The following is a 15,913-nucleotide window of genomic DNA, read 5'->3' as shown; positions in this document are numbered from 1 at the left end:
TTTATTATGTTATGCTCATCTATTTTTTTTAGTGTGTATGTTTTCTCAAGTTAAGGCACAACTGAATGTATCCAAAAAACACCTCCTGTTCGGGGGTTGTCCCAGGCCTGTGTAAAAGCAAAAGAAATGTGTAGAAAAGATTTGTTAAGAAGAATTACACCTTAGCACAAAATTGATGAATGTTGCTAAAGGAAATATTGGTCCGTCAGGATTGACAAAAATTACAAATACAAACCAGAATAAAAAGACAGCAAGAAGAACAATGAATGGAACAGCACCAATTGCAACGCCTGCAACTAAAGAAAACGAAACCTTTCACAGCACTATCGTAGTTCTCATTTTTCAATGTACTGATTAAAACATGGGTATATATTATTATGGGTATATATTAATGGTCCACTCTATCTATCAATCTCCGTGGTTTCCGTCAATCATATAATGAAAATATAAAAATAGAATCCTTGGAGTTATTTTATTACCTAAATAAAAGTTATCTTTGGTGCTAGTACTACATTTGTTTTCTTTTTTAAAGCTAGTTTTGTGATCTGCTGTGGTGGCTTTTTTGCTAGGAGCTGCCGATAAGGTGTCACTTTTTGATGACGTAATGATTTGCATTGCCTGTGTCGTTCTAATCACTACAAATGACAAAGAAGAACATTGCAATAATTACGTTACGTCCACTAAATCCAAAAATGAGATGTCAACGATAATGTAGCAATCTGATTAATTAGAAGCAATTGATTGATAGAAGATGCAATGTTTTTTTCTTAAAGATACATTTTTATTTGGTAGATAAAGCATCATTCCACTACTTTTCAAGTTATTACTACACTTTGCTATATTGCATATATAAACACACTGTTCCTTCACCTTCCCCAACTGGGAACAAAGTATATGTAGCTCACTCGATACGAAAGAAGGAGTTTCTTTAAAACAGAAACGTCGTTGTTGAATTAGCCAATGGGAGGTTCAAAGCAATTTTTATTCATTCAAGAAGCATTATGTTTAATATTGAAGGAAATATATAAATAATTTTTTGAGGTATTTGAAAATTTCGGCTACATGAAAACTTATTTGTAGATTTTGTTCTATTTTACGTATGTTATATTTTTTGTTGTGATAAACTTCAACACGAACTTTTAACAAAATTTACCGAAGGAAAAACGAAAAAATCTTCAATAAATCAGCGCAGCCAGGCATTTGTGTAAAAAATCCACTCGACATGAACACAATATGCGCATGCGAATTGTCACCAGTCCCCTGCTTAGTAACTGTAGGGAACCTCCTCAAATTAATTTATAAATAATGAGGATTATCCAGTTCATCAATTTGACGTTAATTTAAGACACATTTGTCATCATATGAGTGAAGTCTTTTCTGCTTGCTTTGGTCAAAATTTTCTTAATTCGTCTTGAGAAGGCGTATATACTACGAACCGTTTTTTCATATTTATACGAAATTATACATAAACTAGCAAAACATTCCCCCAAACAATTTTAACACAAGTTTCCCATTATTTTTCCTAAATCTCACCACTACCATTACTCCAAACAATTTCCAATCGGCACAAAAATGTTATTTCATACTTGATTTAGGTGTTTTGCACGTGTAGTAAACAAGTAGTGTTGATGTTTCTCTGCAACTGGATGGTCTTGATAAGAAATCCTCCTTCCGTACTGTAAACGAACATTTTTTTATTCCGTTGCACTGATTTTGCGCAAAACTCAACGCTGACGTTGACAGACAGTCTTTTTCCATCAAAGATATCCCATATGGTTTTTTACTTCGCCCCCTTTCTTTTAACAAAACACCAAATTCAGCTGAACGCATTTCAATGACCCACTTAGAGCACGATTCATCACACTGGATATTTAAATCATCTCCGTTCTCAATCTTTCTTTTGTAAACTAAAAAATCACGATAATGCTGAAATATATTTCCAGATTATTTCTAAACAAATCAAGAAAAAGAACAATCTAACATGCACTTTAGCAGAGTCATATATACGATATCACGCTTAAATTAGAGTGCTGAAATTAACCTCTGATACTGAATAGCAAAAGCATTGCCCAATTTACTCTTTCAATTGAATCTAATAAGAAGTAAAATTTCAAACTAGCATAATCGCACTCCTAAAATTTGTATCGTCATATTCGTTTTAACAATCTTACACTAAAGAATTGAGTCAAAGTTGATGCCTATTTTATGCAAAATCATTTGTTATTCATGAAGATTAGCTATGTATAGTTCTCAACAATCATCACTGTGTAAAGTTATTTATAAACTGTGATACGTCTCGTAGCGTAATGGCGTAATTGACGACTCATCTTGGTGATGCAACTTACCATAGTTAAATTTGCACGAATTATTAACATCGCAGACTTTTATATTGAGAAAGACATTTTCATTGTCATTAGGCTGCCATTCATTATTGAATACAGATGAACCACCAATACAGAGTTTATATTGCGTGTCAGTATAAAAGTAGCCTAAATTTCCATTCTTGATTGGTCGGTATCTTCCTATTGGACCGCCGCAATATATACTCTCTGTTAGTATAAGTTCATCGTTTTTCCCAGGATCAGCAAGTTTCAAGCTATAATAAATAAACATAAATTGATAAGTTAGTGATATATTGGAAACTATCGTTGAATCTCAAAAACGTTGTTTTAAAGAAAGTTTTTTTTTTCATTCTGAAATTTATCGCTTTTATAAAACACGAGAATTCAAAAATTGCGTTTTGTGCGAGCCTAATTATATCCTTTGAGATTTCAGATCCAAACGATTTCCTGAACAAAAAATTAATAAAAAAAATTAATACAAACTAAATGCAGAAAAACAAAATCTTCACATTGACACAATCCAAAGCAAAAAACATCTTTCAACTTATGACACTTTTTTAAATAGTAATATACAAACTTTATCGTGGTGACATTACTAAAAATTTATTTTTAAAGACAGCAAACGCCATGGTGAGTTGCAAGAATAACTTTAGAACTCTTAGGTTCTGTTAACAAACAATCAGATGGCAATTGCAATGTTTAAAACAAACTTTAAGACATTTTACTTAAAAAATGTGGAAGCTTCTTTTTCTCCGGGAATTGCATTCATAATTGAATTAAATTAATTGAGTCGAATCAAGAATTTAATGACCTCAGCTCCTATCCTTGAAACTCACAACCATGCAGCAAAACGTCGAGGTCCCTATTTATGCACAGAATAATAAGATTTTAGTACAGTAATTTTGTTGAGGTAAATTTACGAAACATTCATGACTTTTCAAGTAAAGTTATTCCGTAGTGCTCGCATGCTCGTATACAATGCAAAATTGGTCACGTTTATAGTAATTGTAAGGCAGAAGGCATGAAAAACTTTTGTATTTTGATTAGTGGACTTAACAAATACAATACGTTTTTGGCTGACATGTAAATGTCATACACAATTTAAACTTAAAGTATGGAAAAATAATGAAAGTTTGATGAGCACAACCCCGAAGAATCATTACTACAAGCATAATGCAGTTCTGATGAGTTTTCTAGAAACACTCTTTAGGTTGGGTGTATTCTTTACTGCACATAATTAGTGCGGCAGAATCTGCTTTGTCATTACTTGTGATTGGTCAAAAAGAAAACTTCTCTTCTGCCAATTGAAACCTCGTGCTCAATAAAATTGTCTTTTAGGACTAATCTTCCATAACGGTATAGACAATATTCCTTGTCAAAACTCCAAATATTTGATAAGAAGATTGTGGTCATTTGTGTACTTTACGAAGCCTTGTCCACTTTTTTGCCAGAAAGCGGGGCGATAAGTGTATTTAAAAACTATTCGTGCATACATTGCCATTAGTTGTCATTTATAAATGAATGATTTTGGAGTATTTATTATTAGATCAACAAAGAAATTCTTCCAGTAACATTGCAATAAAACTGCTTGTTAAACAAATTAAAAAATTTTAAATAAACTCACTTGGATGGTAAAATACATTTTCCTGTAGTCACGTGATATGGTGGATAGTCATAAGACAACAGGAAAAAAGCACATCTTGAAGTGCAGTCATATGACCAAATGAGACGTTGTGTACCTTGTACATTTATGCAAAGTCCGCTTGCGTGTTTAATAAGACCATAGCCTAAAAAGAAATTTTAACGATCTGATGATTTATCATGTTTTAATCTAAAGTCGTCATTCAAACATTGATACGCTCTACTTATCAAAATGATATATTAACCTGTAAATGCAACTGTAAAACATAAAATAAGAACATTGAAAATAACGTAAAATGTCTTCCTAAGCGAAAATAAAAAAGTGAAACACATTGTTTTAACCAAATGAAAATTCATAAACCCAAGTCTACAGAAATAATATTTCTATAATGTGAAACAGAGGAAAAAATTAGAAATTCGTTGTAATGACGAGCAAAAAATTTCTTGTCAAAAAGAAAATTTCTTGTAGCTTTACACTATACATAAGTCCAGGAGCAAAAAATAGTATTTTATACCTTTTTCATTAAAATAACAACGAGGAGTTACTGTTTGGTTAAAGCAACATGTTTTTGGACATTGATCTTGTAGTTGTACATTATTTCCACATTCCAAAAGTTTGCCTCCAGAAACATCACACGATAAACCTGTAAGACACAGTAAAATAATGTCTACAAAGGTCACAGCTGCATGGTTTCACAACGACACTTTCAGCGTTGAAACCAGCTGTTCTTTCTTTTGAGTAGCGTTTGATATCGTATTTAACGAAAGGCCAATTAACAAGTTAATGAAATTTTAAGCATTATGTTGGTCTTAACGTAATATATACGACTATGTTCTTAGAAGTACGGCCTAACTGTTTGCTTTGTCGTGATCTTTCAGTTTCGTAACATCAGTACAGTTTTTTCTTAAAAAGTCTGATGTTTTTGTTGTAAGCGAACACCAAAATATTTACATAAAACGATCAAACTAGCAGGCTGAATTCACCACAAGTGAACAGTAGTCCGCAAAAAACATCTACTTCACGCTTCGGTTTTTCAACAGGCTAAAACGTCCCATTTTCAATAATAGTTGAATGTTTTGATCATTCTTTATCACTTACGTTTATAAAATCCTTTTTCCTATAATCCTATAATATTACGTATCATTCGTATAAGATGTGACATTTAAGATAGCTGAATTGTAACGTGACGTAGAAAACGCATGCACGATTTCTTTACTACATCTGAAATATTCTATTTAGCTACCATTACCAGCGTTTTTCATTTTTGTCTTTCCGGCAAAAATTGATCTTGAATAAATAATCTCATTGTTGGTATTCTGCTATTCATATACATTTCATTTCGATAAATTCCTTTGTTGGCTACACAACTGCTGAGTAAATCTCTAAATTTTCTTCCACACAAAAAGTATTTAAATTTCATTGACAGTATACAAAACTGCAAAGCTGTAACAAAATACTGATCTCGCATAATCATATTTAGTAGTTAAATAACTTTTTTATGTTAATTTTGCTGGTCTTCCCTAATGTTCAAAGGCCCCCATCACTTGACACTTTTACATCCCTCAGTTATGCCACTGGCTAAGCACAGGTGTTGCTGTGCCATGATTATAGTCTTGTATGGCAAAATCACTTATTACATACAAACACAAACAAAAATATAATTTACCATAGAAGTCTAGAAACTGCAAACAAAAATTATATATGTCAGCATATATAGTTATTATTTCACGAATTATTATAAATGAGGCTACCTGGTGATTAAATGTTCTCGAAAGCCGAAGGAGGTTAGTAAATCGTCATGGGCATGTGGGCCTACATTTTTTAGGGAGATCGTTCTTTCATTTTAAATATGATATAATGTACACAACTTTTCAGCAAATAATTCTCGACTGCTCTTATTTGCTTAACATTCATGAAGGGCTAAGGGGGAGGTGGGAGGCTGCAGAGCCTTATGCCCCCCCTTGCCTAATATGCATACGTATATAAATACTTTGTAATGATTTTTATTATTTCATGCTCAAAGTTCAGGGTTGTTAGTAACATATCACCGTACAGACGCAATACAAGGTTGTATTACTTGTTATACCACCATTGAATCTGAATAGCAAATTCTAATTAAGTAATTAAATACATTATTAATTCGACATTCTAGAACAAAAGAAATTGAGGCAACCACGCTATTTTATAGTTGAAAACCATGCATGTGAAACAAACACCTTTTATGAACTAGGATTTTCAACTTTATGTGGCACAGAGAGGAAAATGCAAAGATGTGTTAAGTTGTATTTAGTAAAGGAGGCTCTACTGCGCATTCCAACTCCATACTCGTTCTACACTCCATAATTTAAACTCCGCATTTTCCAGCATGCCATTCGTGCATCTTAACACGGAAGTGCCTCGGTTTTAATTGAAAATTTTATGGCACTTGCACAATTTTCATTGTAAAATATTACACAATATTTACTAAAAGAAGACAATTGTCAACAGGTGTAAATGTAAATACCGTCTAAATAATTGTAAGAAATTAAAAAAGCAAAGAAATATAATTTCACTATATTACATTGACCAACCTGTAGTTAACTGTAAGAAGCCGATGAACATTAAAACGCGAGCGAAAATATTAAAGAAGTACATCATTCTTTTTCCCCAATTCCGTGAATTTTGAGCGGGATTTCATATTATGGGGCAAACAGTCAATACAACGAACTCTGAAACCAAAACAAAGCTTATTGTCATTTATTTGTCCATTTCTTGGTCAAGCAAATATAACAATGAGCTCACAACATACGGAATGGATGTAAACACTTAAAACAACGTGTGATCTACAAAATAGAGGCGAGTCAGCTGTCGATTTTCGCATTCAGAGCTACAATCACGGAACACTTTCAGTATAACGTACCTGAAATTACTTAACCACACTATATTTTGTCAATGTGATGCGAAGAGAAGGAACGCAGTTAGATTACAAAGTAATGACAAACATAATCATCAAATTAAGCTACAATCACGTACATGAGCTTGACAATGTAAGAAAATAGTTGTCTCCACATGTTTAGTGTTGTCACTTACACTTACAACTGGTTACAATGATATTTACTTCATGAATCGGACTCAGGGCATTCTGGGTAACTAGGAACTATAACTCAATAAACTGGTTACCTATGGTATAAATGTTACAGCCAGATACCAAGTCTTTGTAAATGCTGTTAATTAAAATATAACTACTAAGCACGAAATTGAAACACAGTTGTGCGCTGCGCCTAGGTCATTGTCAACTTAAATGGAATTAATCTCAGGAAATTGATTTCTTTTTCAAGAATCCTTTTCTGACTGAGAATTTCAACAGAAATGAGACAAAAGATATTGTAAATTGACATGGTGGAAAATGCTCACAAATGGGAAAAGTTATAAAAAATTGTTTTAGCATTTATTATTCGCGAAATATCATTTGTTTTAAAATAGTATTGTGTTTGAAACGTAAAGATCTTAGCAGTTATTGACGTTCTCTGTTTTTAAAGTTTTTTAGTTCGAATTGTCAAAATAATCATTAGTAAAAAACTTTGAATTTATAGTAGAGTGTTGGGTCAAATAAAGCTCGTTAACGATTATGGTACTGTTTTAGGAACGTTCTTTATTGAAAAAAAGTATAATTTAGAAGCATTTTAATAACAAATAAAAACAAAGTTTGATGCAAACATTTTTCTGGTTATTTGTAAGCTAGTTTTAGAATGTGTTTGTTTTTTAATATTTTTGGGGTGATACAACTTTTTTGAAACAATTTATATTAATAACACTTTAATTGCAAACAAAAACCATGTTGAAAAAGGCAAAAAATGTAGACATACGTAAATTATTGACTAAAACAATTGTATTCTGAAAAGCAGTGCAGGGATTTCCATTTATATCATCATTAACTTTGTAAAAATTTGCTATTCTACATTCAGACATTTTTCCTTTTATAATCATAAACTATGCAACACAACCTGGCATGCCCCAAAACGGTACCAATAATAAGAAATAAAAAATACTGCTACCGGTGTATGAAAAACGTGACGGAGAAAGTTAAAGAATCATTCAGTAATGTTTCGAAATATCACTCAGGGGCGTACATTATGAGAAAGTGTGTGTGGGGGGGGTCCTCCCCCAATAGTTTCTGTACTATGTCTAAAAGTTTATCAAAAAATTGACATTGAAGAAAATAGGCGTTCCCGTCAAAATTAGAAAACATAGCTGCGAAGTTTGATGGCGATATTTCGTAATACTGAACACATCGATACAAGCATTCAAAAACAAACATAATTCATTTTACACAAGAAAAGAATAAAAATAAACTCCAGTGTTGCGTCATGTTCAACAACGTCAGACAGTATGCAATCACATTATTTTTCATTGATTTTGATAAAATCAAACAAATGTCGCCTGACTATTATAGAGCTGAAACATTGATAAATTTTTTTCATGCTGATGACCAAAATGGCTATCGCACAAAACATCTTGTGAGACTTATTCTTCAAAAAGCAACCAGCTAATAGTGACAATAAAATAAAACGACAGGCGATGATATTGGTCAGTGGCGTAGACAGCGCATAAACAGGGCTGTTAAAATATCTGGAGGTCTAGAGCAGAACGAATTTGTCCATGCAATGTTGAGATTTTGAAGTTAATTCACGGTAAGAACCGTTAAATTGTAAAAAATGAAATGATGGTAATCATGAAAAATTTAAATGGCATAAACAAACTTAAGGGCTTGATACGAAATTGATCATGGTGATAGAAAATAAGAAAGAGATAATGGCTCTGATAAAAAAGAAAAAGGATGATGCTAGGGAGGATTCTAAGGATGAACAGGTAGATGAAAACAAATAATGATGATGGTGATTGTGAAGGGAAGCTTGAGATAATCACAAAAAAAAAACACTAAAAAAATGATATTGTTAAGAGCAACTGAAAAATATTTTTTAATTCAATAACTTAATCTGTGTCTGAAGTTTCTCTTAACGAACACTTACTGTAACAGCGTTTTGATTTGTCTTAACATCTTTAGGAAATGGTACGACACAATCTTCGTCCATGTTAACGATTAAATTTTTCCTTTGTTTCATCCTTTTCTTATATTTAACGGGTTCCATATATATGTTACCAACATTTCGATTTCGACGTATTATGCTGTAAAAACCAAGCCATTTTCATAAATTTTCTACGTTAAAAAACAATGAGAAAGAAAAATTGTATTTGATAAAACTATCCGAACACCTTTTATTCAGTTAAGAATAACTGAGTAAATCTTATCAGGTAAAGAGATACAGTTAATAAATCTATCTATAGATTCTCTAATCAAAGGCAAAGAAGGGCTGAATTTTGCAATGTTATAATCAGTTAAATGAATTTTTCCATCCATCCATGCATTGCTACTTAAAAATACACAACGAATCAAATCAAGGACCGCTTTACAATTATACTAAGGTTTAAAAAATACGTAAAATAATTGATAAGTGAAATTGTCTTATGAATCTAACGTATGAAAATGTAGCAATTAAAAAGAAAAATTCACGCTCTTATAGCAACAAGTGTCGCTGAGCACAATATTGGGCAAATCTCGAAAATGAAAACAATTACAAAATACAAACCAGAACAAAAGGATCACAACCAGAACAATAAGTAGAAAAGCGCCAACTGCAAGACTTGCAATTTATCTTAAAGAAAAAGAGATTTCACAGCAATAAAGGGTTGTTCATAGTTTTCTTCAGTAAAATCTTCCTTCGTTGTCTATAAAAGTTACAGGTGCTGCTAACAGAGAAAATTCATTTAATTTTAAGTTTACCTCAACGAGAGGCACAGTTCCCAACAATTGAATCAATGTTTGAGCAGCGTGTTTACGGAGCTGATAAATTTAACAAGTAACGAACTTTTTTATGTACATTACGTCGTTTTTCGTCTTCAATGTCATAGTTCTCACTTCTTGTAAATGTTTTGAACCCGTGAGTATCGTTACATGTTTGTAAATGTAGATCGTCCAGGTGGGTATAGTCCTGAGAAGGACTGTTTTTGTTTTTTTTTTGACTGACGTTTCGACAACCTTAGCGGTAGTCATCTTCAAAGTCAAAAATGTTGTCATTTCATGAAAAAACCCCATAGCGAGAGCACACGACTTATCTACACTTGTGTTAGCATGCAAGAATTGTTACTAGTGTTGTTTACACGGCTGGCGTTATACGACTTGGTTAAAGTATCCATTTGCCGGATCAGGGCTATGTGATATCGGATGATACCTATACCATTGCCATATATAAACAAATCAATGCAACGCAGTCTTTATCTTAAATTAACAAAATTTTATACTGAGCATTCTGCGATGATATGAGACCACAGAATTTCTTCGAACAGTTATCATAATCGAAACACAGATCAGTGGAAGATCTTGGGTAGGTCAAAGTAAAATATAGAAGTCCATTTTGAATTCAAAAGACTTTTTTGAATACGCTGTTGGCTAAAAAAATCCAAAGAACATTTAAGAGTAAAATACTTCCAATATGATTCACTCTAAAGTAATGGAAATGTATTTTCATTAATGTATTCTGACCGTTGTAGGATCACTACTGTCAAAGATAATAAAGAAAATGTGTCTTTTTATTACCTAGATAAACGCTATCATTGGTGTTAGATTCACTAATATTTTTCGAAGTAGTTTTTTGATCCGCTGTAGTCGCTATCTTGCTGAGTGTAGTTTTGTGGTCTGTCTGGGTGGCTTTTATGCTGGGTGCTACAGGTAAAGGGTTACTTTTTGATGAAGTGTTTAATTGTGTTACTGGTGTCGTTCTGCTCTCTACAACCAAATAAAAAAAAAGATGAATATGACTCAAACCATTTTTTAAAAAATATGTTGATTGCAAAGTTAAACACAATTCTGCTATAAAATATTATTTCTAATTTACATCTTCCTAACGTGAACTCTGAACAGAGAATACAATAAAAAATAAAAATTCGTATTGAACTGGACAAAATACAAACACAGTGTATCAAGTTCTCGTATTATTCGTCCATACGAGATATACCTAACGTTTACGATCGCTTAAATTTGTATGATATCTTGACTTATTTGCTTTAAACTACTGTCAGTGAAACAAATGTGGGATAATGCATTCATTTAACTATCATTAGAAATATCTTTACAAGGTTAGTTTCCGGTTCATATACTTACAAATCATTATATGGTTCTTTGTTTATTTGTACACCCAGCCATAATATAGAGATCAATGATGTGGATGGATGCCGGTTATTAGATCGATCGGTCGGCCATTTTCTGCTGTTCGGTGTGGTAACGTAGTTGTAAGCATGCATTAATGAAAAAGGTTCTTGAGGCGATTCTATACACTACGGTATATCTCCTTGCTTTTACATTAAAACCCAAAGACAAAACACTTCTGCATGTTGTACATTACCATCAATCTAACAAATAAAATGTCACATATTATAACTGTTTATACCTGATTTAGGCGTTTTGCAAGTGTAGTAAAGAAGTAGTGTTGATGTTTCGCTGCAACTGGATGGTCTTCATAAGAAATCCTCCCTCCGTACTTTAAAGAAACATTTTTTCTTTCCGTTGCATTGATTTTGCGCAACACTCAACGCTGACGTTGACAGACAGTCTTTTTCCATCGAAGATATCTTATATGGTTTTCTATTTCGCCCCCTTTCTTTTAACAAAAAACCAAATTCAGCTGAACGCATTTCAATGACCCACTTAGAGCACGTTTCATCACATTGCAGTGCCGGATTAACCATATGGCAGAAGCGGCATATGCCGCGGGCCCCGCGCTTCTGGGGGGCCCGCGCTTGCCTTTGGAAAAAGAAAAAAAGGGAAATAAAACGAAACGGCCAAGACTAATTGAAATATAAAAGCGTGAGGCCCAATTCCAAAAACGGTAACACTGCAAGTATCAATGATTCACTGGCAAAATATAGGCTATATTTTGCAATGGGATAGGAGATCCATTTGTATCGTCATATTACATGTTGCAGTTTCCGTTAATTTAGCTACACCTATTATATTACATAAAGTCTTTCGTCTGGCAGTAGGATTGCAACTCGATATTGTTGTAGTCTCGACTTTCAAACCGTATTGAATACTATCAGACTTTTTTCGATTCATTTTGATAATTTTTGAGATTGCTGTTGTTTGTGACTTGTAAGTGTTGTTGACAAATTCAAACTGGAGATATTCAAGGTATTTGGCTGAATGCTGAAGCAGTGACGGCGACGCTTGGTAAGTTTTGATGATTTACTAACTGCCGTGAGCCGTCTGCATTCTTACGTTTCCTTGGTTACATGTTTATTCCTCATATATAAATTGCCGATTTATATGAAATAACAATATATTTCAAAAATGTCCTGAATTCCTGGCAGCTCCAAAGGCCCAAGAAGCGTATGCGTGTTTGATTTATTTTCTCACAATTCTGTATGTGCGATAGTAAACCGTCAAATCGTCCTTCTATGTTTTTGTGAAAGTAAATATTACTAAAACGTCACTTTCAAATTTTTAGGTTTGCTAATTGCTATAATATAGTTAACAATTAAAGAATGAGTTCCACCAGTGGGGGTGGCAACCGCGACCGCGACAAAAATCGCAAATATGCATCTGGAGCAGCAAAACGAAAGGCAAAGGATGAACGAATTTTACGGGAAAGTAAAGTTTTAAGTAAAATGCCGAAAATATCGGAACTGTTTCCTCCGAAGGCTGATGAAGGTTCTTCTGAGCTGACTGCTGCAGATGAAGCGATGACAACAATGGCAGAAGCAGTTGAGGAACCCGACACCGGCGACACATCCAAGGAGTTGACATCTGGTGATACGTCCATTTCCACTGATAACAATGATGGATACTCTTGTGATTTGGGATTATGGCCTACTGATATTTCTGACAATATGAGAGAGCACTGGGCAGGTCAAGGGAGTAGTCAGTGCAGAAATTCCGATGCCGATTTCAGCGCAACATCAACAAGATATGAGGGAGATGCTTACAATAGACGATGTCAAAAAACTTTGTTCACGTACACATGAGCTTACAAAACAGCAACATCCTCGAAACTGGCTCTGCTATTCACCATCCAAACATGTCGTGTTCTGTTTTGCGTGTAAACTCATGACTGACAGCATCGTTTTGGAAAACAAGGTTATAATGACTGGAAACGCGCATCCCAGTCAATTCCACGACATGAGAAAAGTTCAGCGCACCGTAATGCTGTTTTCAGCTACTCCAACGTAGCGATGCTGGCTGCCGTATTGATTCAGAACTGGTCACACAGGCCAGTGATGAGCGTAACTATTGGCGGGCAGTACTTGAGCGGGTAACAGAAACCATCCGTTACCTTTCCGAGCGAAGTTTACCATTTCGCGGCACTGATGAGATCGTTGGATCGCCAAAAAACGGTAACTACCTGGGAACATTAGAACTTATATCGATGTTCGATCCATTTCTAGCGCAACACATCAACCGTAATGCAAATAAGGGAAAGGGTCACACATCCTATCTCTCAAAGACCATTTGCGAGGAATTCATCCAACTGATGGCAACTCGAGTTCGCGAGCAGATTTTACAGAAGTTAAAGCTGCAAAGTATTTCTCCGTCTGTGTAGACTCTACCCCAGATATTTCCCACGTTGATCAACTGACATGCATTCTTCGATACGTTTTACCCTCTGGTCCTGTCGAACGATTTGTATCTTTCCTTAACATACGTGGACATAGCGGAAAATTGCTAGCTGAAAGGCTACTAGATTATTTGAAAACCAATAATATAAATATTTCGGATTGCCGCGGCCAGTCATATGACAATGCAAGCAATATGAGTGGGAAATATAATGGTATGCAGGCCATTATTCAGCAACATTGTAGCCTAGCACAGTACATACCCTGCGTTGCACATTCCCTTAATCTTGTTGGACAATCATCTGCCAGTTGTTGTCAAGAAGCATCAAGATTCTTCAACTTCCTCCAACGATTGTACTCTTTCTTTGCTGCTTCAACGCATCGTTGGAAAGTTTTAACCGACCAACTTTCAAGCAAGAGACTTCCAACGGTTAAACGTATGTCTGATACTCGATGGTCAGCACGTGCAGATGCTACAAAAGCTCTAGTAATAGGATACGAGGAAATTAATGCTGCTTTAGACGAGATCCATGATGATCAAGATGAGAAGCCTGAAGCCAAAATGAAGCCAATAGTCTTGCGTCTGATATGGCCCAGCTTGAAATTGGAATTCTGGCAGCATTATGGCATCAAATCTTGCAACGATTTCAGAGAACAAGTCAGATCCTGCAATTAGCTGATCAAGATCTCAACACTGCTGTTGCATTATATGAATCGCTGATTGAGTTTGTCCTTTCGCTGCGAACCAGATTTGAAGAATTTGAAGCCAAAGGAAAGGAGCTCAGTGAATGTGATCAATATAAAGAAGAGATCAAGCGCGTGCGTAAACGAAATCGTCGTAACGACGAGCCAGGATCAGCACCTGATTTGTTGCAGATTCCAGCCGACAAGTTTCGCACAGGTACTTTCCTTGTAATAATCGATAGTCTGGATGCTGAGTTGCGAAAACGACTGAGTGCTTACATCAACATTGCTGAAAAGTTTGGCTTTCTGCGAAAGCTTACAGATCTGCCAGCTGAAGACGTGTTGGAAAACGCACAAAGATTGCAAAAAGCATTTTCCACTGACCTCGAAGTCAATTTGGGTGATGAATTGCTCCAGTTTTCTAGCTTTCTCAACACAGAATTCGTGAAAAGAGCATTAGATGCGAGTCATGCAGCTGCACCTCATTATTCTTCAGCTCGAATTGGATCTTCTGCTCAGCCTAGTGAAGACCATGACATCGATGTAACATCCGATGATGATGACGACATCAAAGTGAACGTAGACTCCTAGAACTGCGTATATACAGGTTTCTTGTGGGAAATAACCTGGAAACTGTATTTCCAAACACTGTTATTGTGTTTCGCATTTACCTCAGTATGATGATATCAAATTGTTCTGGTGAACGGTCGTTCTCGAAATTAAAGCTAATAAAGGATCATCTTCGTTCAACCATGACACAGGAACGACTAAATAGCCTTGCTCTTCTGAGTATTGAAAATGATGTTCTGCGTAGTATTGATATGTCATCCCTGATTAATGATTTTGCTCTTATGAAATCCCGTAAGCATAACGTTTATAAGGCTTAACACTTCTGCACAGTAAAACCTTTTACGTCTTTTTTTATCGTGTTTATTATATTAGTCTGTTTAATATTGGTATGTAATGTTTGGTATACGTACGTGATTGTAAATTGGAATTATATTCAACGTATTGGTTTAAATAGGCCAAAATACGAGGTTTTATTGTTTGAGTTAAAAAAACAGTTTTTTATTGCATTTTGGTAAACACAGGGGTTGGGGCAAGGGCCCCGCACTGATATTATGCCATGGGCCCCGCAAAATGTTAATCCGGCCCTGTCACATTGGATATTTAAATCATCTCCGTTCTCAATCTTTCTTTCGTAAACTAAAAAATCAAGATAATGTTAAAATATATTTCTAGAATATTTCTAAACAAATCAAAAAAAAGAACAATCTACACTACCGCAACATTCACTTGAGAGAAAAGTGGTTAATATTCTTCTTGTAAGAGCAAGAAATAAAGTATATAGTTTAAATAATGTATATAAAAAACCACAGGCGAAGATACAAAGTCATTTTAAACAATAGACGCAACTTGCAAACTACTTTCCTACGCACTTACGTGTTATCACTGGTGAATTTAGAGTACCTCAAAATATATTAAGTGCAGCACATTTTGGCGAATATTTACATTTCTAAACACCTTTGAGACAAATTCATTGGCAAAATTATAATCTTAAAAATTAAAAACCAATAGATTTTTTCTGAAAAAATTTGAA

The 15,913-nt window shown here is 34.4% G+C and overlaps 2 protein-coding genes across 3 annotated transcripts in view; both read right to left on the bottom strand.

Moving 5' to 3' along the window:
- The window catches only part of LOC124450454, an 85,150-nt gene that overhangs the window by 14,713 nt on the left and 54,524 nt on the right, over window positions 1-15,913 (bottom strand). The gene's annotated exons all lie outside the window — the stretch shown is intronic.
- The window catches only part of LOC124450436, a 153,475-nt gene that overhangs the window by 91,083 nt on the left and 46,479 nt on the right, over window positions 1-15,913 (bottom strand). Inside the window, exon 6 of one of the 2 annotated variants that reach the window (XM_047001090.1) lies at window positions 4,499-4,627. The exons of the other annotated variant lie outside the window; for it this stretch is intronic. Coding sequence (XP_046857046.1) covers window positions 4,499-4,627 — 129 coding nt within the window. The remainder of the gene's footprint in view (window positions 1-4,498; window positions 4,628-15,913) is intronic. 2 annotated transcript variants of the gene reach the window in all.

The sequence above is a fragment of the Xenia sp. Carnegie-2017 genome, unplaced genomic scaffold (assembly GCF_021976095.1).
Source record: "Xenia sp. Carnegie-2017 unplaced genomic scaffold, XeniaSp_v1 HiC_scaffold_24, whole genome shotgun sequence".
Classification (NCBI taxonomy): Eukaryota; Metazoa; Cnidaria; class Anthozoa; order Malacalcyonacea; family Xeniidae; genus Xenia; species Xenia sp. Carnegie-2017.
The sequence above is the reverse complement of the archived record's forward strand: the minus strand, read 5'-3'. Positions and strand labels throughout refer to the sequence as shown.